The 25010-nt window shown below is 40.7% G+C and overlaps 1 protein-coding gene across 5 annotated transcripts in view; it reads right to left on the bottom strand.

The window, feature by feature from the left end:
* Window positions 1–18894: 18894 nt before the first annotated feature.
* The window catches only part of FGF13 (fibroblast growth factor 13), a 500418-nt gene continuing 494302 nt past the window's right edge, over window positions 18895–25010 (bottom strand). For all 5 annotated transcript variants that reach the window (XM_072818038.1, XM_072818035.1, XM_072818033.1 and 2 more), the window contains 2 exons: window positions 21835–22033; window positions 18895–20305 (listed from right to left, as the gene is read on the bottom strand). In XM_072818038.1, the coding sequence (XP_072674139.1) occupies window positions 20169–20305; window positions 21835–22033 (336 nt within the window). In that variant the 3' untranslated portion in view covers window positions 18895–20168. The remainder of the gene's footprint in view (window positions 20306–21834; window positions 22034–25010) is intronic.

Genomic DNA, 25010 nt, shown 5'->3' with positions numbered 1-25010 from the left:
AACAAACTGTACTGAAACAGTTGGATGCAAAACAACCTGATGCTTTCTCACACCATACATAAAAATTAGCTTGAACTGCACCATAGACCTAAATCTAAGATCTAAACTTATAAAACTTACAGATTAAGGAGAAAAATCACTCCAACCCTTAGGTTAGGCAAAGATTCTTAAAAGGGACATGAAGCACAAGGAAAGAAAATTTGAAAAGTTGAACTTCAAAATTAAAAAGTATTGCTCTTCAAAACACACGGTTAGGGGCAGCCCCGGTGGCGCAGCGGTTTAGCGCCGCCTGCAGCCCAGGGCGTGATCCTGGAGACCCGGTATCAAGTCCCACATCGGGCTCCCTGCATGGAGCCTGCTTCTCCCTCTGCCTGTGTCTCTGCCTCTCTCTCTGTAGCTGTGTCTCTATGAATAAATAAATAAAATCTTTAAAAAAAACACATGGTTAAAAAAATGAACATGCAAGCCTTAGATTTGGAGAAATAGCTATGAAGCATACTGACAAAAATCTTACGTACAGAATATACAAAGAGCTCTACAACTTTCAACTCTATTAAGACAGCTCTACAGTAAGGTACACAACCAAATAAAAATCAGCAAAAGATGTGATCAGACACTTCACAAAAGAAGGTGTATGAATGGTCAGTAAAGAAAGATGGAAAGATGCTCAGCATCATTAGTCATCAAGAAAATGCCAATTAAAACCACAAGGAGATATGACCACATACCATTAGAATGGCTAATATTTACAAAAAGATGGTAAATGACAACTGGAACAGTCACACATTTTTGATGTGAATATAAAATAGTATAACCACGTTGGAAAACAATTTAGAAACTTCTTATTATGTTAAACATACACTTACCATGTCTCAGCAATCCCACACCTACATTTTTATCCAAGGGAAATAAAACCATATGTCTACACATAGACTTGTACATGAATGTTCATAGCAGCTTTGTTGGTAATAGCCAAAAACTATATAAGCAATCCAAATATTCTTCAATTCATCAATGCAATGGAATACTATTAGCAATAAAAAGAATGAACTACTGATAAAGGATACAGTATAGATGAACCTCAAAAAAATTAGGCTGGGCAAAAGAAGCCAGACACAATGAGCATATAGTGTATTATACCATTTATATAAAACTAGAGAAACGACAACATAATCTATGGTGACAGAGAACAGATCAGAAGTTACCTGGAGCTAGTGCCAGATGTATGGGCTGGGGGAGGATTGACAGTGATGGGATCATGATGGGACTTTGATGGCACAAAGACACTTTCTGGGATAATAGAAAAGTTCTCTATCTTGATGGTGGTGGTGGTTATAGGAGTGTATCAATTTGTCAAAACTCAAAAAGTTGCACACTTAAAGTTGTATTTTATTGTAGATGAATAATACTGTGATATATTTTAAAAAAGACAATGTGTTTTGGCATCCATGAGGGTAATCTTATGGTTTTTCTTCTCTATTATTAATGCAAGATATATATTAATACATTTCCTAATATTTAATTCCTTGCATTTCTGAAGTAAAGCATATTTAATATTGATATAGTATTAATTTACTGTATTGCTAGATTTCAGTTTTTAGGGTAGCATTCAAGGTATTTGCATCTGTTTTCATAAAATTGGTCAGTGATTTTCATTTCCTATTATATCTGTTGGGTTTTAATGTCATGGTCATGATAACATCATAAATAAATTTGGAAGCATTTCTAAACAGTTGAATACCAGGGATATGCACTTACTGGTTTATATAACTGGAAAGTGCAGTGATACTAGTTTTAGGCAATACTGTAGTCAGAGATACAAATGATATCATCAATTTTCTGTTGCTCCTTTTTAAAACAAATTTTATTTGAGAGAGAAGTGAGAAAGCACAAGCAAGAGGAGGAGCAGAGGGTGAGGGAGAAGCAGACTCCCCACTAAGCAGGTAGCCTGACATGGGACTCGATCCCAGGACCCTGGGATCATGACCTGAGCCGAAGGCAGACACTTCACCAACTGAGTCACCCAGGTGCCCCTCTGTTGCTCTTAGTTCTACTTTTCTTTTGATTGGTTTCACTTCAGGCTGAATCATTGGGTGACAAAGATGGCCCACAAAACTTCTAGGCACATATCACCACACCTATTGATCCCAGGGAATAAGAGCACCTATTGTCATACCACTTCAGGAAAAGTCCCATGGAAGATTGCCTTAGCCCAGGATGTGTGTACATCCTTGAGCCAATTATATTGGGCCCGAACATGGTAGGCTAGGGTAGGCTAGGTAGGCTACATATGCTCAGTCATGTAGCGGTCCAAGGAAAGCTCAATCTCATTAGAAGCACATAAAATAGGCTCCCAAAAGGAATAAGTGGTTCTGTTACCAGAAAAAGAGGGGATGGGAAATGTGCTATGAACTCAAACACCATATAAATTACACTCTTACAAGCACACTTGCTCTTCTTAACTCTCTCTCCCTTTTACTCCCTGGTATTTTTTCAGAGTCTGGTATTCAAGATCAAGTTGATTACTATTGAGTTAGATGTTTTTCTTGTGCATTTTTCTGAGATAATTCTGAGAATTATTCGTGACACTTAAATTATCTTTTATAAATGTATTGAACCTGTTTATTGAATGACCTGGGCTCAATAGGGATTGGCGGAAGCTCTTTGACTGTTTCTCACCACCTTCTACTAAACTTGTTCTATCAGTGTACTACTCTGTCTCCTTAGAGAAAATATTGGGCATGTCCCATATCTTCACTGGTCATCCTCAGGCAACAGAAAATCCTCCAGGGACGTTCAAGTAATGAAGAGTCCGGTTCAGTGTAGTATCAACATCATATGCCAAGGTCTCCAAACAGTTCTCTTGAAGTCACCCTGATTTAGGCTTCAGGTGGGAAGAAATAGTTTCCTCTCCACCCTTGTGAATCTCCATAAGGGTCTATATACATCACACCAAAACTCTAGATTTGTCACACTCTTCAACTTCTCAAAGAATTCTTGGCCTCTGCTTATATAACTTAAACATGATTGCTGGACACAAGGTGGTAGATATAGTTTGGGGACACAGCCTTTGCAAGGCCTAATAGGTGACTTAGCTCCTCACTTTAGGATGCAGAGGTTTCAGGACACCTATTTATCTCAGCCTTTGGAGTGTATGAAATGTCGCATTAACCAACTAGCTACATGAGATTCAAATTATTTAACTGTATTTAACTGGTTACAAAAGTCACACTTTTTTATTTTGGGGTTATTCACTTTTATATATATAACTTTTGGCTGATGAATGTCATTGAATATATATATTCAATTCAATATATATATTGAATTTATATATGACATATATATGTCATTGAATTATACACACACACACCATATTTATCAGAAAGGATAATTTAGTCATTCAGTTATGCAAAGGCTCAGAAAATATATCGATAAGACCTTACACGAACAGATTATTTAGCTTAAAACATTTCTCTCAAAACTATTTCCCAAAACACATTTTGTGAATGTAGAATACTGATTATTATTACATGGAGAAAGGGGGGCGGTTATGGTAAAATTCTTTCTCACACACAGACAAATGTGAGTGGATCTTCCTTTTATATGTTTACTATTTATCAGTTTGCTGTTCAAGAGAATGGGCTGATACATATATTCAATGTAATAGCTGGTGAGGGAGTAGAATGTGGAGAGGAGGATGGTGCCTTGGGAAGTTCCAGAAATATCTTCATCTCCCTCTGATTACTACTTCCTTCTTGTTTGGTAAAGCCACTCAGCTATGGGGCAGAGCTTTTTGTATTTAGATGTCTTTCAGCTTAGCTGCCATTCCAGCTCTTTGATGGTTCTGTCTGGCCTTCTTCCCAGGGCTGTTGTCAGAAATGCAGCCATCTGTAGAGCTGGCTATCTGCTTCTAGTAGTTTTGTGCATCCTGGAGCCTTCCAGAGCAGCTGCTTGTTGATACTGTGGCTCTTTAGTGGCAATAGGGGCTAGATGACACTTGTTTCACATCTGCCCTAAGGCTCACCCTTGCCTGCAGCCCTTGCCCTTCCAAATGGTAATGGTTGGCTTTTTCCATCATGGCCTCTACATGGAGCCATAATTCTGTCATGTCTTTTTAGAAGAGAGAGACTGGGATTTGCACCTTTCTTCAGGATGCTGACGTGTTCATAATATTTAGAAGAAATTCCTTGAAATTTCTAGTGCATGAATAGCACTCCTACCTGCTTTCCAGAGATGAAACAGGTCCCCTGCCAGCCTTTTAATTCCTTTGCTTATTCCACAGGTATATATTTGGGAAGAAGTAGGCACTGTTATTCACACCCCATCTTATGTAGAGTTCCTGAAGTTCACTTTATTTATTTTTTATTTGAGAGAGAGAGAGAGAGAGCAGAGGAGAGGGGCAGAGGGAGAGAGAAATTTAAGCAGACTCTGCTCTGAGCGTGGAGCCTGATGTGGGGCTCAATCTCACAACCCTGAGATCACAACCTGAGCTGAAACCAAGAGTGGCTTAACCCATGCTTAGGTGACCCTTAACCGACTGCACCACCCAGGTGCCCCTCCTGCAGTTCACTTTAAACACATGAAGACACATAAGCATTCGGAAGGAAATTAAATATTTCACCTCCAAATGCAAATGTCCTGCTAAAGGACACTTGACATCGAATCAAATGCATCTTGGTCCAATCAGCGAGGGGACTCACTGGACTGGGACCCAGAGGCTCAGTTATGAAGTTTGTGACCAAGGGCATGGGAATTAAAATTTCAATGTCTCCATTTCGTTGTCTGTAAAAATAGATGTTTGGAAGAGAATCTAGTTCTCAAGCAAAGCTATACAGAGGAAGATTAAACTATCCAAAATTTGTACCACAAATTTCGGGTATAAATGAACAGAAGAAAGGGACAGAAGAGGGCCTGTTTTCAAGGCATGAAATAACAGACAACAAACTAAGATTCTTTCTAGCTCTGATAGTCTACTACATTGCCTGTTTCAGTGTGTGACAAGACATTTCTTGAAATTACCACACTCTCGTAAAAAATGGGCTTCCACATTCCCTAGAAATACATTCACGTTATATATATTTACATATATTTATATATAAATATATATAATCATATAAATAAAAATTATATAAGCAATCATTCATATAAAATTTTACATATATACATATATATCTTTGCATACACATTGGCTATTTATTTTTAATCTGGTGATTTTTTTATATTTTAAATATATTTTAGAGTCTACATTTTCCACATAGTCATTCTTTTGGGGTTGCCAGAGCCAGTTCCAACGTGGGGGGAATTCCCCCACCCTGCACCTCAATTCTGACACTACCTAGAGCTAGCATCAGATTCCTCAGGTTCAGGGCACTGTCCTAGTAGACTGTTCCCCCTGCTCCCCCACTTCAGACACCAGATGCAAGCCTCAGGCTCTTACTCATACTTCTGACCAACAGGCTACAGGTTGGAGGCACCAACCACTTCCTCCTCAGGTTCTTTCAACTTGCTAGAGTGGCTCTCAGAACTCAGGGAAACCCTTATCTACACGTGCCAGTCCAGGATATGATAAAGGATACCAATCAGATGAAGAGAGGGGAGGGTGAGGACTGGGAAAAGACACAGGGCTTCCGTGCCCCTCCAGGTATGCCACTGTCCCCCATCTCCCATGTATTCACCAATCTCGGAACCGCCTCTTTCCTTAGGTTTTTATGGAGCCTTATTGCATATTCATGAGGAAGTCATTGGCCATTGGCTGATTCAACTTCCTGGCCCTTGCCTCTCCCCGGAAGTGGAGAATGAGACTAAAAGTTCCAACCCTCTAATCACTTAGTAGGTCCTCCTGGCAGCCCGCTCCTGCCCTTGGGTGAGATCCAGAAATCATCTCATTAACATAACAAAAGGCATCTTTATCATCCTTATCACAGGAAATGCCAAGTGTTCTAGGAGCTGTGAGCCAGGAACTTGGACAAAAGTCAAAACATATAGGAACTATATACTTGGTCACTTAGATGACCAAATAGCATATTTCCTATAAATCATAACATCACACCCAACATATCACATATTTAATAATAAAAAAGAAATGATCATTCTTGCATAGGGGGTTGTCTAACAAAAACCAATGGGCTACACAATATGCTCCTGTTAGTTTCCAAAAGGGAAAATAAAGCAGCAGCAGCAATAATAATGATAGAAAACACTAAGCTCTTATTCCATCCCTGTTTTTGTTTTATACCTGTGTTTTGCGTTATATTACAGAGTGAATATTTCGTATTTGCCAGGCGCCAGTGCCTGTTGTAAGCTCTTGGCTTTAATCTTCGTAAGAAAACTATAATGTCTTAAAAAAAACCTGGGGAAATGGGGTTCTAGATCATCAGAATGCCACCCCAGCATATGAAAGAGCAGAGGGGGGAACAACATCAACCCAAAGAACTCATTTTCTGGTGACAGCACGTAGGAAGTGCTCTCCCTCCTTGTTCCGTAGAGCTGCGAGTCTCTGCTGTGTTGACTGGATACCCATGTTGTGAAAGATGTCAGGCATATTTTGTTATTAATACTAGTTCAAAGACCAGAGTGAGCTAATTATGTGCTTTTTTCTAAAGTTTTTAGAATTTTCAAAGTGTACAATGGCACAGGTTTATTTATCTATTTAGTTATTTTTTGAGTAGAGTTGACACACAATGTTAGATTGGCTTCAGGTGTGCAACTTAGGGATTTGGCAAATGTATACATTATGCTGTGTTCACAAGTGTAAATACCATCTGTCTGTCCCATTACATCCCTAATATGGTATCATTGACTCTACAGCTTATGTTGTGCCTTTTATTCCCAGGACGTATTCATTCCATGACTGGAAGCCAGGACCTCCCACACCCCTTCAGCCGTTTCACCCATCCCCCATCCCATCCAGCAACCATCAGTTTGTTTCGGTTTTTGTTATATTCACAATGTGGTACAAGCAGCTCTAGGAATTCCAGGATATTTTCTCATCCCCAAAGGGAACCCCAGACCCATTAAAAGTCACTCCCCAATCTCCCCTTCCTGCCCCCCTCCCCCCATGGCAACTGCAAATCTACTTTCTGTCTCTAAGGATTTGTCTGTTCTGGACATTTCCTATAAATGGAATCTTACATTAGGTGGCCTTCTGTGTCTGGCTTCTCTCAGCATGCTTTCAAGGTTCCTGCATGTCGTAGATAGAGCAGCACTTCACTCCTTTTATGCACAAATAATATTCCATCCTATAGATATACCACATTTTGTTTATCAGTTCATCAGTTGGTAGACAATTGGATTGTTTTTACTTTTTAGTTATTGTGACTGAGGCTGCTGTGAACATTCACGCACAAGTTTTTTTGAGAACAGATGTTTTCATTTTTCTTTTTCGTCTGTACCTAGGAATGGAATTGTGTCATGTGCTAACCTCTTGTAAGGTTTTCAGGGATGGCCAGACGTTTTTTTCCCAAAGTGGTGGCACCACTTTACATTCCCACCATCAGTTGTATGACAGTTCCAGTTTCTTCACATCCTCAACAATATGTGTCATTACCCTGTGTTTGTTTTAGCCATTTTAGTGGGTGGGTTTATTATAATTTCATCGAGGTTGTGATTTGTATTATCCAAATGACTGACAATATTGAGCATCCTTTCATATACTTATTGGCAATTTTTATGGTGTCTTTAGAGAGATGTCTATTGAAATCATTTGATCATTTTTAAGTGACTTACTGTCTTTTTATTGTTAAGTTGTAAGAGTTATTTATGTATTCTGGTTAGTTTCCAGAGTTCTTAAAAAGCTGATTTAGAATTTCTGCCAATATTCTCATTGCTTTTATGGAGGAAAATATTTTCATGGGTCCTTACTCTACCATCCCCAAAGGGCTCCCCTAAGTATATACTTTGAATAATCAATCACTGGAAGAAAACTTGCAAACCATACATCTTCCAAAGGATTCATACCTAGAGTATATAACAAACTTTTAAAGCTCAATGGTAAATTTTTAAAAACCCTATAGAAAATAGACAAAAGCCACGAATAGATATTTCACAAAATAGGATGTATTAATGGAAAATGAAAACATGAAAAAATGGGGAACATCGTTAGCCCTGGGGAAATGCAGTTAAAACCACAATCATATATCACATGCATCTATCAGAATGGCTATAACAAAATAAAATAGGGGCAACACCAAAAGCTGGTGAGGATGCAGAGAAATCGGATTCCTATGCATTGATCGTGGAGCCTGAAGTAATGGCAGCCATGCAGAAAGCAGTTTGTCCATCTCTTACAAAACTAAACATGATTAGTATATGGTTCAGCAATTGCATTGTTGCGCATTCATTCCAGAGAAATAAAAGCTTACGTTAACACAAAATCTTGTACATGAATGTTCATAGCTACTTCATTGGTAATAAACAAAACCTGGAAATGATACAAATGTGTTCAGCAGGTAGGTGATTAAACAAACTATGGCACATCTCTTCCAGAGAATACCATGCAGCAATGAAAAGGAATGCACTTGAACATGCAACAACTTGGATGGATTATTCACTGATTTAAATGATTATTGATTGATTTTAGTGATTATTATTATTATTGATACATACAACAACTTGGATGGATCTCAAGGGAATTTGGCTGATTGAGAAAAGCCAATGTCAAAGTGTGACATACCGTGTGATGGTATTTATACGTAACATTCTTGAAATAACAAAATTATGGAGATGGAGAACAGATTAGTGGCTTCTATGGCTTTTATGGACAGGGCAGATGAGAGAAACAAGTGTGACTCCAAAGGAATAGCACAAGGGATCTCAGTGGTAATAATATTGTGATCATTGTGGTAGTTGCAGGAATCTACACAGGTTATAAAATTGGAACCACACACACCCACGAGCACATTGTAAAATGGATGAAATCTGAAATGGTCTATGGACTGTACCAAAGTCATTTTCTTTGTTTTCATATTGTACTATAATTACGTCAATGTTTTCATATTGTACTATAGTCATGTAAGTTGTTACCATTGAGCATTGAGGGAACTAGGAAAAGAGCACATAGGACTTCTCTGTACTCTTTGCATCTTCTATGAATTTATAATTATTTCAAGATAAAAGTATGAAGCAATCAGAAAACTTGCACTTATTCTTATAGTCATAGTATTGCACCCAACTACATTCTGACAGCTTTCTTCAGAAAGAGGAGGTGGGAAGAGGTCAGGGCTAGTCATTAGGAAATTGAAAAGAGCCACGGTACATCCATTTGAGTGCATACCATGGCAGAAAGAAAGGTTCTGAAACACTATCTTTTGGTACCACTACCTTTTAGTAAAGAACAAGGATAATGCAGTAATGGAGAGAATTGAAAGACTATAGGTTTGCTTGTGTGTGTGTATGTGTGTGTGTGTGTGTGTGTGTGTGTGTGTGTGTGTGTGTTGTTAAAATTTTACCCTGGAAATGTCTAATACTGGATTTCAAAATGATAGTCTTTCAACCTCACTAAGGGTAGTTTTAGATCTAGGACATTCTCCCACTATGTTTCTATTTTATTCTGTGTGAACAATTCTGGTTCTGAGAAAATGTAAAATCTTTGATGTGTTCTTATGCTAGCAATGCCAGGAAAGAAGGGGCAGATGCGTTTTCCTTAAAAAAGCCCTACAGTCCAAGGGACTAAACTGACTCAGTTTCCATAATTGGTGACAGAAACCCTACTATTTGCTGTGATGTTGCTAACCTATCAGAATGTGGTCCTGTAACACATTGTAAATATTATATTACATTCCGGTCAGGAGGGTAATTTCTTTGTAGACATCCTGTCTTTCTCATTAGGCTGTATTATTTTCCAGGACAAGGACCATATTAATTTCATTCCTGTATTCTGAGTATCTACATGAGAACTGGGCCTTAGTAAGAACCCCATAATTTTTTGATAAACGAATGACTGAGTATGGCAGATGAACTCATCAGTCTTGGAAGATGTTTATTCTTTGGTCCCCAGTCTTGATTATATGAGTAACATATTTCATCTCTTTACCATTTTAAGTTTCACTTTCAGAACATGAGGTCCAAATATGGTCCAGTAGTGGAATAGTTCTAGATTTTGGGCCAACTTAATGTATAAATAGACTGGGAATTGCCTACGTATGGTGTTTTGAGGGGTGGACTTCATTCAAATATCTTCCCTCAGATACCCAAAAGGCCTTTGTCTTAATTCATCTGGGCCACTATAACAAAATACTACAGACCAAATAACTCATAAACAATAGACATTTATTCCTCACAGCTCTGGAGGCTGGAAGCCCGAGATCAGGACACCAGCGCTGTCAAGTGAGGCCCCTCTTCTGGGGTGCAGACTTCCCTGTGGTGTCCTAATATGGAGGAAGAAATGATGGATTTCTGTGGGGTCTCTTTTATAAACACTAATCTGGTTCATGAAAACTTCATCCTCACCACCTAAGCCTGTCCCAAATATCCTGTCTTCTTACACCATCAAGTTGGCAGTTAGGATTCCAACATATGAATTTGGTGGTGGTGGGGGGGGGGGACACAGACATTCCAATCATAGCAGCCCTAAATATAATTCTATACTAGGATAATCAGAGTGTCCTTCAACACCGTTGGTTCAAAATCCCTCATTTTAACAAATGAAACAACTAAGAAAGGAGGAATGTCTTATCTTAGGCCATCAAGCAAATGAATGAAAGGGGTGGAACTGGATAAAGTGCCTATCTCCCCAATTCTAATAAAACTAAAATCACATGAAGCTTCTTTCTACAAGGATAGGAATTTTATCAGGGAGCAATGAGTATGGATTGAAAGGGATGCAGTGAGAAATTCATCATGTATAAAATGCAAAAAGGAAACCTATCAGTTTACTAAGGCCCATTTTGATAATAACTTTCTTGTTGAAGTCAAAGTAACAGAACAAAAGAACACCCTTAATCTGCTGCCTACAGAAGTGTCAAGGAATAAAGCCAAGAGAAAATTCCTTTTTTTAATTTTAATTTTTTAAAGATTTTATTTATTTATTCATAAGAGACAGAGAGAGGCAGAGATATAGGCAGAGGAAGAAGCAAGCTCCCCACTGGGAGCCCGATGCAGAACTCAATCCTGGAACTCTGAGTTCAGACACTCAACCACTGAACCACCCAGGTGTCCCAAGAGAAAATTCCTGATCAGCATCATTGTTCAGGTTGAGGATGATCTGAAGTTCTGACCAACTACTTGCTCAATGCTGAAGAGTAAGTCACAGTGTAACGAAGGGAACTGAAGTGGCTCTGGGAACTTGACTAATTAACAGACCTAAGAATACTTTGAAAAGATAGGACCTATTGGTTAAATAATCTAAATTTGAGCTTAAATGATCATTGAAGGGTGAAAATTTTTAATATAGTGTAGCTATTAAATAATAGGGATGGGTTTTACTTATCATCAGAGGAAACTCTTTATAGTTACACCTTGTAATATCTGGAAAGGCTGAATTTTATGTAGTCAAAATGACATTGTTAAAAGGCTCAACTAGTTACCAGATTACACATTTACTTATAAAGGTGACTAGGGCATGAAGTGTGAGAGTTGGAGAAAGACCATACATAGGCAAGTCTCCAAGGCCAAATCCAGAGGTTTAGAATTGATCATACTTTATTAAATAAGGGAATAATACAGCTTAAAGGATTGTTAGAAAGATTATCTAGCCAGGATATGAAGGGGAGATAGTGAGAGACAGAAACATTAATCTAGGTAGAATATTCCAGAGGTGTCAGTAAGAATGGCCAAAAAAATAAAAAAGGAAAAGAAAGAACAAATAAATACTTGGTGACCCTCAACGATTGGCTGAGTATGGGAGACAGGCAATTCAAAGACCTCCTTTGTCTGAACTTGAAGCTGGTAAGGATGTCCTTGGTCCTGATTTGGACCAGCTTGGAAGAGACCTGAGACCTAATGAGTACAATCCCTTATTGATATGATAGTACATTCCCCTAAGCTTTAGGGGAATGTATACAAAGGTTTGGCCCTGAATTGGATTTAGCTGGAGATTAAGGTTTGGAGATTCATTAATCAGCAATGATTAGTGTAAATATGAGATGAAGTAAGCCCTTCAAGGGGATGGAAAAGTAGAAAGACAGAAGACTCAAGAGTGAGACTAGAGGGATACCTCCAGCTACCTGCAAAAGACCTAGAATTTTCCAAAGCTATCTGGGAAAGAAGCACAAAGCTGAAGGATTTATTACCTGACTTCAAGACCTAGTACAAAATTAGTCTATAATTTAGACGGGGTACTACTGACATAAGAATCAATAAATATACCAACAGGACAGAATAGAGAGTCTAGAAATAGATTCACACAAACATGGCTATTTGATTTCTGACACAGACACCAAAGCAACTTAATGTGAAAATTATTTTCAACCACTGGAGCTGGAGAAACTGGATATCCATATATGAAAAAAACATGACCTCAACTAGAACCTTACATCATACACAAAAATTAATTTAGAGCTGCATCATAGATGTAAACATAAAAGCTAAGGACAGGACAGAAAAATCAATAGTCATAAAAGAAAAGAATTTATAAATTAGACTTTATCAAAATGAAAATTTCGGCTCACTAAAAGTCACCATTAAGAAAATTGACACAAATCGGTAAACTGGGAGAAAATATTCACAAATCATATACCTGACAAAGAAATGGTACCTAGATTATATAAAGAATTCCTTAAAAATCAATAATAAAAAGAAAATGCCATATAAATGCACGAGTCAGAGAAGCAGACATTTCACAAAGGAAGATACAGGAATGGCCAATAAGGAGGTGAAAATGTGCCTGCCATTACTAATTGTTAGGGAAGTGGAGATTAAAACCAAACGTGACACCATGACACATATACCAGAATGACTAAAATTAAAAGGACTGGTTACACCAAATGTTGACAAGGATCTGGAACAACTGGAACTTTCATACACTGCTAGTAGGAGTGTAAAAATAGTATTACTACTTTGGGAAAAGTTTTAACAGTAGCTTATTATTATTATTATTATTATTATTATTATTGAGAGAGAGAGCATATTCATGCATGAGGGAGGGAGGGGCAGAGGGAGAGGAAGAGAGAATCTTAAGCAGGTGCCACGCCCAGCACAGAGCCTGAGGTGCAAGGCTTGATCTCAAGACCCTGAGCCCACGACCTGAGCTGAAATCAGGAGTGGGACACTCAACCACCTGAGCTCTCCAGTGTCCCTAACAGTAGCTTATAAAATGAACCATACACCTACCTTGGGCACAGAAAACATGCTCCTCAGTATTCATCTCAGGTAAATGTAAATAGAATTCCACAAAAACCTTGCATAAGACTGTTTATAGCAGCTCTGTTCAAAACAGTTCAAATCTGGAAACAGACCAGGTGTTGCCAACTAGATAAATCATTTGAGGGACCATTTCCTATTGTCATCTTGCTTCCTTTTTTTCTCTACAAGATTGTAGTGGCCAAACCACCCATATTGCTTGACAAATTCTTCTCAGGGCAGGCAAAGAATGCACTGTTATTAAGTCCACTCCAGTCTAATAAGCTAGGCCGTGAATCATACTTTGCTCATAAACTATTTCCTTTGGTTTCTGTCTACCAAAGAGACTAATTTACTCATTGGGTTTCTACATAACAGAGAGTAACTAGGTTTCAGAGACACTCCAGGAATCCAGGCTTGGGAGGCTTATAGTGTCCTTCAGGCAATGAGACAGTAAGAGAATGAAACGTTGTGGGGAGGGCATTCTTCTCCGAGTGTCATTCCCATACCAGGGGCTGTGCCTCCTTTGTCCAGCCACACTGTAGGCTAATGTTTTCTGGATGCTTTGTGCTATTTCAGGACTCTGCACCTTTCCCTAGAGTGGTTTTTGGCCTAGGGTTGTCTATACTACCTTTCTAGCTGTTGAATTCCCACTCCACTCTCTTTCTTTTTTTAAAATAGATTTTATTTATTTATTCATGAGAGACACACAGAGAGAGGCAGAGACATAGGCAGGGGGAAAACACGCTCCCTGTGGGGACCCCAATGTGGGACTCGATTCCAGGACCCCGGGATCATGCCCTGAGCCAAAGGCACCTGCCAACCATTGAGCCACCCAGGTGCCCCTCCCATTCCACTGTCAAGGCTCAAGTAAAAATTAACTCCCCTTTGAAACTTTTAGTTTCCCTCATTAACTTTTTCTTCCCCATTTCGTTCTCCTGGGATCTTGATCGTATTATAGCATTTGTTGAAATCTGACTATATCTGCTATCTATGTTACACTGAGAGTTTCTAGAAAGTAGAACCTGTGTGTTTGGTTTCTAGTGCAGTTTAGTCACATGATGTTAGGAAATGTGAAGATCTCTCTACTGAAACCTCCCTGAGAGTACACACAGCAAGACTGTGTCCTGCCCCACAACACACACGCACACATAGGTGTGCACACACATGCATGCACACACACATACACACACACACCCCATAATCAGTGTTTTGTGTGTATTTGGCCTTCAGTATATGGGTTAATGTAATGATGATGTGTTTTGAAATGCCCCTAAAGCCCATGAAACTCAAACGTTGTTCATACTGTTTTGTTCAGCTGTTTTACATTAGAGGAAAATTGTAGTGTAGCCAGCCTTTGAGAATGAATTCTTCCTGGTTTTGCAATTTTTAAAGAAGGAAAAAACACTTGAGTAGTAATCATCCAGTTTGTGTAAGGGTATTAGTGACAGAGAGGTTTACATATGTGAGGAATGTAGAAATGAATTGTTATTTCCAACTGTAGTTCCACTTTATTAATTCCAATAAGGAAATAAAATTCCCCTGTTGCTAAACCCCAGAATATCTCTTTTCTTGCAAGACTGACTCAGTCTCAATCCATTTGTCCTTGCGTGAATGCTTTATCCAGGCCTCAGTTACTTGCTGTGCAGCATTGACAGCTTAGAAAGTAATAAACATCCACTGAGCCAACAAGCTGAGCAATTGATTTAAAGGAGCTGAGCTTTCACTCATTCATCACCCTTGTAGATTTCTCTTACTCTAATTGTTAACTTTACAGAATTGCAAACAAATTATTGCAAGAGCCAGTGCAAGTATTTAAGGTACCAAATATGCACACATGTGAACATGTTGAAGGACAACCCTGGGTGATACTCTAGTGTACCTAAGTGTCACAGCAGGCGGGACGGCTTCTGAAGCCAGGGAGCCCTGGCTTTTTTAACTTGATTGTCCCAGGCTCCCTACTGAATAGACCTCTGTTCATCTCCCCAAAGGATAGAGCATCTCTGAGACCTTTGGGAGGCACCTCTACATGTGTGTGCATGAGTGAAGTGACTCTGTGTGTGTGTGTGTGTGTGTGTGTGTGTGTGGAGAGAGAGAGAGAGAGAGAGAGAGAGAGAGAGGCATTGTTTGAAACACAAATAAATAGAAAAGGAGAAATTGGATTTATATTTGTTTAGTTTAGAATTTTAATACTGAAAGCCATCCATGCTGAGTGTTCCAGAAAGACTTCCTGCACAATGACAGAACTGCAGCTGTTACAACCCTCTTTAAGAATACCCACATAGAAACTGGAACATTCCCAAGATGATGCCATGTACTTTTCTGTATTTTTTATTAGAGTAATTGTGATGAAGAAAATACCAGACACTTGTTCTCATGTGATATTAGCAAAAGGGCTGGTTGATTTGGCAAAGATTATTGTTCTCAGTGCAACAGATTCAAACTAACATTTAGAAAGGAGCACAGTGTTTAGGAGATTAAAAAGGTCCAGGATAGAGGCAGCTGGCTGGCTCAGTCAGAAGAGCAGGGGGCTCTTGATCTCGGGGTCGTGAGTTCAAGTCCCATGTTGGGAGTAGAGGTTACTTCAATAAACACAACTTTTTTAAAAAAGAAAAGATCCAGGATGGTCTATGAAAGAGTCATCTCCAAATGCTGTTTCTCTAAGTTTGGATTTTCCTCTTTTTCTTCTCAGGGCTAAAAAGCAGCCCAGAATTAGAGACATCCTGTTGTGTGTACTATAGTTTGATTGCATTCTCAATCCTTAGGGGGGAAAAGGCACAACCCAAGGTGGCAGCCTGCTGCTTTCATTCCACGGTAACTAAATGCATCAAGCCAAACCATGGGACCACATCTTTGCATTCAGAGGGATAAAAAGTATGAAAAGCTGTCATTGTAAATATGGTTCCTAATTTGGGGTGCTAGTGACCTGCCTAGAACCTACAGTTCTCCACTGCCTTTTTTAAAAAGTAGGCTCCATGCCCAATGTGGGGCTTGAACTCACCACCTAGAGATCAAGAGTTGAATGCTCTACTGGTTTTGGGGATTGGAAATGGTCATCCATTATATCACTGCCATATCCCTGTACGTTTTGGGACTGGCAAGTGGCTGCTGCTTATAATCAGTACCTGAAGTGTGGAAATGGCTCTGTGTAAGGACTGGAAGAAGTTTGAGAAGCATGACAGAAAAGCCTAGATTGCCTGGAAAGGACTGTTGGGAGAAATATGCACATGCCAGTGAGGGCACATTTCAATTTAACCTGTGAATGGCACCTTCGGCTACATGAGGCTCCTAAGGTACATTTGAATGACATCGATTCAAAGTGGATCAGTTCTGCTTTTGCCATCCCTTATCCCCAGACCGGTTATGATCGGCTGCTTCCGATGGAGAGGTAATCCTAAAAGACATCCATTCCCCCTCCCCAGTGTTCACTTGGACAATAGATGCTTGGAAAATTTGGAAACTAGTAGCTGGGGTCTGTAACAAATTCTTCCGCGAACTTGGCTGGCTTAGGGATGGGGCATCATGCTGCCGAGGGAGGTGGGAAGAAGCGTTAGAGGTCACGGCTCCTCTCGGGCCTTTGAGGGTTCTGTGGCAAGGAGTGTGTGTTCCCTCCAGATATAGACACATCTCCTGAAGGAAAAAGTCAGCATTTGTTTTGCTAAATTTTACTTACAAGTAGCTTGGTAAAAGCGGTTTCTACCTGTATTGTCCCCCTGGGCTTACAACGATGCAGGGATTGGCTACATACTCACCGACCATGGAGACAACATGAAATCGAGGGCTCTGCCATCGAGGAGTGGGAGCTGGGCTGGGCTGGGTGGCAGATGCAGCAGATTCCCAGGCCTAGCCTAAAACCAGGCAGTGGGTGGCCACCACAGGCGATTTGGTACCCGAGAAAGGCTGGAGTATCACCGCTCTGTCGCAGTGTTAATAGGTGCTCTCTGACACTCTGGCTTCGTGGCCAGATCAATTTCTTTATCCCAGTGTTTCTCAAAGTCAAGCAGGCTTCCTTGACACGGGGCTTCTTAGAATTCAGTGTGCTACCACACATTTTGAATCCCAAACAAGGGAATAGTGTATGTGAGTGGTTCTCGGAGAGTGATTCCCCAGGACCAGCCGCCTCAGCATCGCCTAGGAATTTGTTGGAGATCTGAAGTCTGGAGCCCACCCCAGACCTACTCAATCAGAGACTCTGGAGGTGGGGTTCAGCAACCTCCTATAGGCCCTCTAGGTGGGTCTGATGTGTCTGAGAGCCCAGTCTCTGCAGTGTTTCCCAGAACCGTTCTTTCATCAAGCGTGTAGCAGGGCTAATATTTTCTACCACGGAAGTAAGTGTGTGTGAAGATGTGTGAAAGTATCATCACTTGTTGGGAGGTTTTTTTGATGGCTACTGAATTATTGATTTATTTAAGCATCGCTTCCTGTTAAAAGCAATTCAAAGAGAATGCTGGGAATAACGGATTCTTCCTGGGTTTTCTGACCACTTTTTATTTATGCCAGCCTTCCCTGAGACACCAGTGCTCTGATTTGTTTATAGCCAGCAGACCTACGCTTGTTTGTGAACAATGAGAAAGCTAAAGCAACCAAAATAGTCAGTAACCAAACCTGAAAGTCCTCGGAACAAGAGGGAGACAATGCATTACTTTTCTCTACTGATTGAAAATCAGTAAGACTTAATAAGGGTTGAGTGATTCTATTCATGTTACTTAATACAAGGCTACTGAATCCAAGCTAGGCGGGCAGCCTCACTTCATGCAGGCAGACTTCGGAGCTCAGGCAGGGTGAGGGCTTAGGATGCCATTTCTGGATGACTGGGCTGGGCGAAGAGCTCCCACTGAAGCTGGCCCAAACATCTCAGGAACGGGGAGCCTTCCCTCTGTGCAAAAGCATGCTGCCCAGGGCCCCAATAACCTTGTTTGATGGATGCCACGGAAAGCACCAGTCGATTATGTTTTTACCTGTTCTCCACTCTTTCCTTCATGTATCGGCTACTCCTGAAGCAGGTGTTGCCAGGTGGTGGCAGCTTTGGGGAACTAGTGTGAACTCACTGACATTAAAAATGCTGAGGATCCCTGGGTGGCTCAGCGGTTTGGCACCTGCCTTTGGCCCAGGGCGCGATCGATCCTGGAGTCTCAGGATTGAGTCCCGCGTCGGGCTCCCGGCATGGAGCCTGCTTCTCCCTCTGCCTGTGTCTCTGCCTCTCTCTCAATCTCTCTCTCTCTCTCTCTATGTCTATCATGAATAAATTTTAAAAAATGCTTACATTTTCCTTCAGCCTTTGGAGGTGGAAAAGCCTTTATGCAGTCCTGTGCTTTCCCCCTCCTCCAAGAGAAATGACCAGGGGAGAGGGGAACTGACAGTGTGAATGGCAGAGAGAATACCAGAACACAGGTCTCATTTGTATAATTCCATCACTCACTGGGAATGAGAATTCTCTGTTCCAATCTGAAGTCCAAGTCCAATAACTGGTAACAGCCTCAGTTTAAAGGGTGTTCATGTTAATCTGAATCTCTAGACTGTAGACCAAAGGCAGTGACCTTATATACATAATTCAATGTTTAGCACCAGTTTCTATGATGGTTAATGGCACGTGACAGACAATAAATACACGTCGAAGGATTTCTTTGAATGAATATAAAGAGTTTATTCGGTGCGTATTTGGGTATACAACAACAAATATTAAACAACTTTTTTTTAACTTTTTTTGTGCACAGGACAGAAAACTGCCTGTACATGCTATGTCCACTTTTGGAACACAGATTTTAACAATTATTAATGCACAAAATCTTACACGTCATGCAACTCTATGCCAAGATTCCAACTTTCTTCCATGCAACAGATATGAAGATCTAAATGGAAACCTAGCTAAGTCTTAAACACTTTTCCAGAAGCAAGTATAAGTATATGTTGTTTAGGGGTAACCAGTCTTAACATTTCCTTGTACACAATATTCACATGCCAAATACAATGACAGGAGGACTCGTACATATACAGATAAGACATTTCTTATTTTAACAACACAAAAGACGACATCACAGTTCCACAGGTCCTGTCTTTATACAAGAAGCCACAACAGTAGTTTAACATGGTAACACAAATGGAATTAAGAGAAATCTACACTTGAGGATAATCTTTTTTTTAAGTAATCTTTACTGACTGGGGTTGACAATACACCTCAATTTCTATGCACAGAATACAGCACAAGAACTTGACCAGGATACACTACAAATCTAAAAAAAAAAAAAAAAATTGGTAGAATCACAAGAACACTGTTACCTTGAGCCTGAGATGCCAATTCAGATTCAACCCTGAATTTGGTTGATTTGGATTAAGTGACACAGAGTCAATAGAACCATTGAATTTCAGAAATCATAAAGTTGCACTATACCAAAGTAAATACATTTGAATCAAGCGTAGATAGAAAACATTAAGCCAAGAAAACAACACAAGTCACATAATTTTGTTTGCCCCTACAAAACATTTAAGCAGTTAATTTTGTTTTAGTTTAGTTTAGTTTAGTTTTTGAAGAGCAATTGTGGTCTTTTAAATTTTCTTGGTTGGAGAGCAAATTTTTATCGGCATTAGTGCTGTGAAATGTTTTTGGCTTGCCATCCCCAAAGCACAGGTGAGATCATGAGAAATTGGGCAGTCCTTCTCCAGGATTTAGTTCACCACTGATGGCGCTTGGCAGTCTGCTGCACAAGCTCAATTGAAATTATGGGGCGTTAGTATGGATGATAGGAAGGTTTTAGTGGCAGAGAGACTAGTGCACTCTGCCTGTTTGTTTGGTAAACGTCATTGACAACTGTGAACTTTTGGGTGAAGGACTGCTAGAATTCAACAGCACCTGGAGGTAAGGTTCTGTTACAGAGCCCTTGTCTTGCCCTCACTGGCTACGTTGATTCGTTGTGGCTCATGGATTTGCCTCCGTTCAGCACGCCGGAGACACTTCTACTCTTCGTAGGGGTCCCGCTTCCAGATCGGGAGAACTCGGTCAGGTCGTGCAATGACGGCTCCTTGTACATGGCCACTGGAAAGCACAGAAACATCGGGTCAGTGGCCTTCGGACGTGCACCCCGCACTGGCCCTCAGCTTCTCGTCCGGTTACTAAGGCTTCCGTGCTTTAGGATGCACGCTGAAAATGCTGCCTTCAAGGACTCGGCCGACAATAGGCTGGCTTGGCTTAAGCAAGATCTGGGCTTGGTGCAGTCGTGTGCAAAGAATTCTAATGCCTCGTTGCCCTCACTTATGTGTTATGTACATGAGGGGACTGATGAAAAATGCATTTAATAAAGCTCTTAGAAGTTTAAATATAATCTACAGCATGCTGTGCAAGCCAAATATTAAAATTTAAAACATTTTAAAACACCAATTTCTATCATACTGAAAAGGACATTCGTTCTCCAAGGATCTAAATATTAGTGCAATTCTTAATGCAGGAAGCGGTAAATCGTGTTATTGCGGTGCCGTGAGTAACAATACTAGCTTACACTTACAGGGCACCTACAGCGTACTAGACACTATCCAAAGCACTTCACATGCACTACCTCATTTGTTCCACCTGAGAAGCCTGTGACTCGAGTGCTCTATCCACACTTTACAGTTGATGAATTTGAGGCACACACACAGGTCAATAATCCACCCATGACCGCCCTGTTAGTATAGAGTGGAGTTGGGATTCAAATCCAAGCAGCCTGGCCACAGAACATTTGCTGCTCAGCAGTGCTCTGCAGATCTGATGGGGCTGTCTGTTGCCACTTTCACCTTGATCCGAACCCCAGGCCGGTAACCTCTTGGATGTCTTGCTCTGCCTTGCCCGCGTGCTCTAACCCTTCTCTACCACGTCTCAGCTACTTCCGACATCCTTATCTTCTGCATCCCACTTCCATCCCTTACCCTTTCCAGTTTGCTACTAATCTGCCAACGATGGCTGCAGACAAAGTATAATGAAAACTGTTGGGATGATATTGCTGGGCCCTTAAAGGGATTAAGTGTTAAGTGTGTGCACGTTTTAGCATCTGTGTTTCTGTCCAGGAACCATTTTGGTGTAATTTGGGGTTTTTGGCTGTCCTGAGTTAGCCATCAAGCTGCTCCCACATAAGCAAGGTGTTACTATCTATAGGTGTACTGTGGGAAAATTCAGATCAGAAGATTGGATGCTATTGTCAATGCTTCATGTTTTAAGTGTTATAAAATGTTACTGAATTTCTGTATAATTGCCTTTAACGAGGAAGAATTACGTTCTACTTAGAGAAGTGTGATGAAGGATTAAGTATGGGTATTCTATTTTTTTAAATTTTTATTTATTTATGATAGAGAGAGATAGAGGCAGAGACACAGGCAGAGGGAGAAGCAGGCTCCATGCACCGGGAGCCCGACGTGGGACTCGATTCCGGGTCTCCAGGATCGCGCCCTGGGCCAAAGGCAGGAGCTAAACCGCTGCGCCACCCAGGGATCCTTTTTTTTTAATTTTTATTTATTTATGATAGTCAGAGAGAGAGAGAGAGAGAGAAAGTATGGGTACTCTAAATCCATAGTTCCTAATCGTATGAGGTTTACCTTTGAGTGGTTTGGGCAGAAAGTGAGCTGCAGGCTTGTTTTTCTTCACATGGTTTCCTTTCATGATCTCCCCTTCCTTGTTCAGACCCAGATACCACCCTCGGCCGGACTGCTGCTGGCGGTATATCATCGATGAATACGTCACGTAATAATTTTCAAACACTGATTCTTTGAATTTGCACTCAGGTGTAAAATGTTCCTGCAAGAAAAGTCAATAAACCAAAGCTCAATATTTACAGCTCTGAATTTTGTGGAGAAGCCTGTGGTATTGTCCTTCAGGAGTTGAGGACATAGTTTGTACAAGCTTCTATGACCAGTGCTCTATCTTAACAGCATAAACTATTATCATTGGAAACCAAGACTATATATAACATTTCACGTGATGCTTTGGAAAAAAGCCCTAAGTGCAAGTGCTACTGATCAATGACTATCTCTCTTTGTAAGAAGATAATGGAAAAATTAGAACAAGCTACATAACTGTAATATATTGGACAAATGCAAGAGCTAAAGATCGAAAAGACAAGTATAAAGCTGTCACATGGAGCTTTGTTTCCTTCAGGATTAAATATGAGAAAATAAACATTTGGTCCTTCTACTTAATTTTCATAGATTCTCCAGTTACCATACACTATAATTGTCAACGGCCTGAGGCTAAAATCTGTGTTACAATGTGACATTACTGGCTGCCTACATTTGTAGGGAGTTGCTACCAAGAAAAGCTACCCTTCACTTTTAGGGAAACCAAATTGATTTGTTTTTTAATCATTGGACCTGGACTTAAAAAAGGAAAAAATATTCTCCCCTCACCTCATCCTTGGCTTACAGTAATGTTTACAAGCAAATCAATAGAGAAGCAAGGAATTTACAGTAATTCTACAAGCAGACATGAGAGAGAAGCCCAGGGGACTTTGAACCCTGGAATGGGATTTCTGCCATGTTCTTGACCATGTTTTCTTTGGATCTGCCCATACAAATGAAGGGTTCTCAATCCAACAGACTATCTCAGGAACAAAACAAAAACAACAAACAAACTAAAAACCTTCTTTTAAGTTCTGTGGATTTTTGCATATGCAATAACCAACCATTAAAAATAGCCATTTGTAAGCCAAATGAAATGAAGAGCAGATTCTAATCCCTAAGTAACCCAAAGAGTAGCAGGGGGTCCATGTGCGGTCGAAGACAACGAGAAGAATGCTAACTGAGCTACGTGTGTCAGTGGCACTGAGGAAGCCATCTTAGGTATTGGCTAAGTTGCTGTTATCAGGAATACCTTCTGACAAAACCCTAAAAAACAACAACAACAACAACAACAAAAAAAACCCTTGTAAAAATATCGTATGATTTCTGGACACCAGCCCTTTATGAACAATGCCTCCATGGCCCTAGCTTCCTTCATTTTCATGTTAGATCTCAGTTGAAGCAATGCATGCTATCTGCAGAACAGAATCTGAAGTGCTCTCAGAATCTGGGGTCACTTCAGGAAAGAGGGACAGATTCCTCAAATGAGGCAGCCTTGTGTTGAAAGTTAAGCCACATTTTCTTCCAGGAATCCACAGAACCAGTTTGACTCTGTTATCTCACCAATTCTCCCCATCTGGCCTCCACAGCACAGATGAGAGTCATCTTTTGGGGTTATTTCAGCCACACTTGGTAGCTCCTCCAAGGATTCACACAAATTCGACCTGCTCAAGAAGAAATGTATTTCCAAGGCAACTATCACCTGTGGGAACGAACCCACGTTTCTTCATGGGCTGTGAAAACTTCCCTTCGTAGGGGAACACGGGGAAATCCAATGAATGCCTACAAAGAAATCTGACTAAAATCTCCACGTTTCTTCTAGTGATGAAGACTGTTGCATAGAACATTGCTGAAATTCTTTAGGAATGAAATCACCCTTTGGGGGCGCTGCCTAGGTGGTTCAGTCGGTTAAGCATGTGCCTTCAGCTCAAGTCATGATCTCAGGGTCCTGGGATGGAGCCCCATACTAGACTCCCAGCTCAGCGGGGAGTCTGCTTCTCCCTCTGCCTCTCTCCCTGCTTGCACTCTCTTTCTCTCTCAAATCAATAAATAAAATCTTAAAAAAAAAAAGAAATCAGTATTTGGGAAATAAAAAAAATCTCATCCTTGGAAGGTGAGTTTTACTTTCATAAACCATTCAAAAATAAATATTGTCAAGAACAAATATGATCGAGGTGAATGATACTGGGTAGGCGCATAAACATACTGTATCACCGACTCCCAAACGGTGGGATGGGATGACCATGTGCTGAGGTCGGTCCCCGAAAAGGGCTGCAGTTAATGTTCTGTGTGACGGCAGCATTCATGCATTCATTCATACGCAGTTTCTGACGATCCACTGGATGCTTGGGTGGCGTCACAGTTCACAGGTAAACAAGTAGCCTCAAAAAGCCTGCCATGTCTTTGCAGGAGTTGGCCAGATACCCAAATGATTTGGAACACAAGGTGTGCTGCCATTCGGTTCAGCGGGGGAGACGGACAGGGGGTGTTTTACAAGAACAGAGGAAGCCCGCTTCACTCGGACTGGGGGACAGCGGAGGGATGGGCTTCACAGGGAGGGTGTCATCCTAGGTGAGCTTTGAAGGGTGGGTAAGAATTCAGAACAGAAAAAGCAGAAGGATATTACTGGAAGCCCAGGGCTACAGTCTCTGTAACTTCCACTTCTGGGGCCCCCGTGTCTCAGTATCACCCACCACCCTATCCTGGCAGCTGCTCCCACGGAAAACTTGAGGCGACCTTGAAGTTCACCCACAATCCCTCCAGCCCACGATCTCTCCCTTTCATTTCCATTGCAAGTGTCGTAGCTTGTGCCCTCTGACCTCTCTGCTGGCCTGCAGTAATAACCGCGCTAACTGGCTTTTCCCCTTCTGCTGGCACATAAAATCCCCTTCCTTAGGCATTGTGGACAGTTCCGCCTGTTTTGCAGTACAAACCACGACTTGATGTGGCATCTAAAATTCTCCACAACTCAGCCACTACCACGACTTCAGCCTCATCCTCTGCCGCAGGCTCATGGGTGCCTCATTCCCTTTCCAGATGCCACTAATTTCCTTTGCTTAGAATGTAACACTTTTTTTTCTTTTTAAAAAATTTTAATATATCAAAAGGCCTGCTTTAGTGACATGCTAGTCCCATCAGAAAATAATCCCAATAACCCC

Source organism: Canis lupus, chromosome X (assembly GCF_048164855.1).
Source record: "Canis lupus baileyi chromosome X, mCanLup2.hap1, whole genome shotgun sequence".
Taxonomy (NCBI): Eukaryota; Metazoa; Chordata; class Mammalia; order Carnivora; family Canidae; genus Canis; species Canis lupus.
Note: the sequence above shows the minus strand (reverse complement) of the source record. Positions and strands in the feature narration are given on the sequence as shown.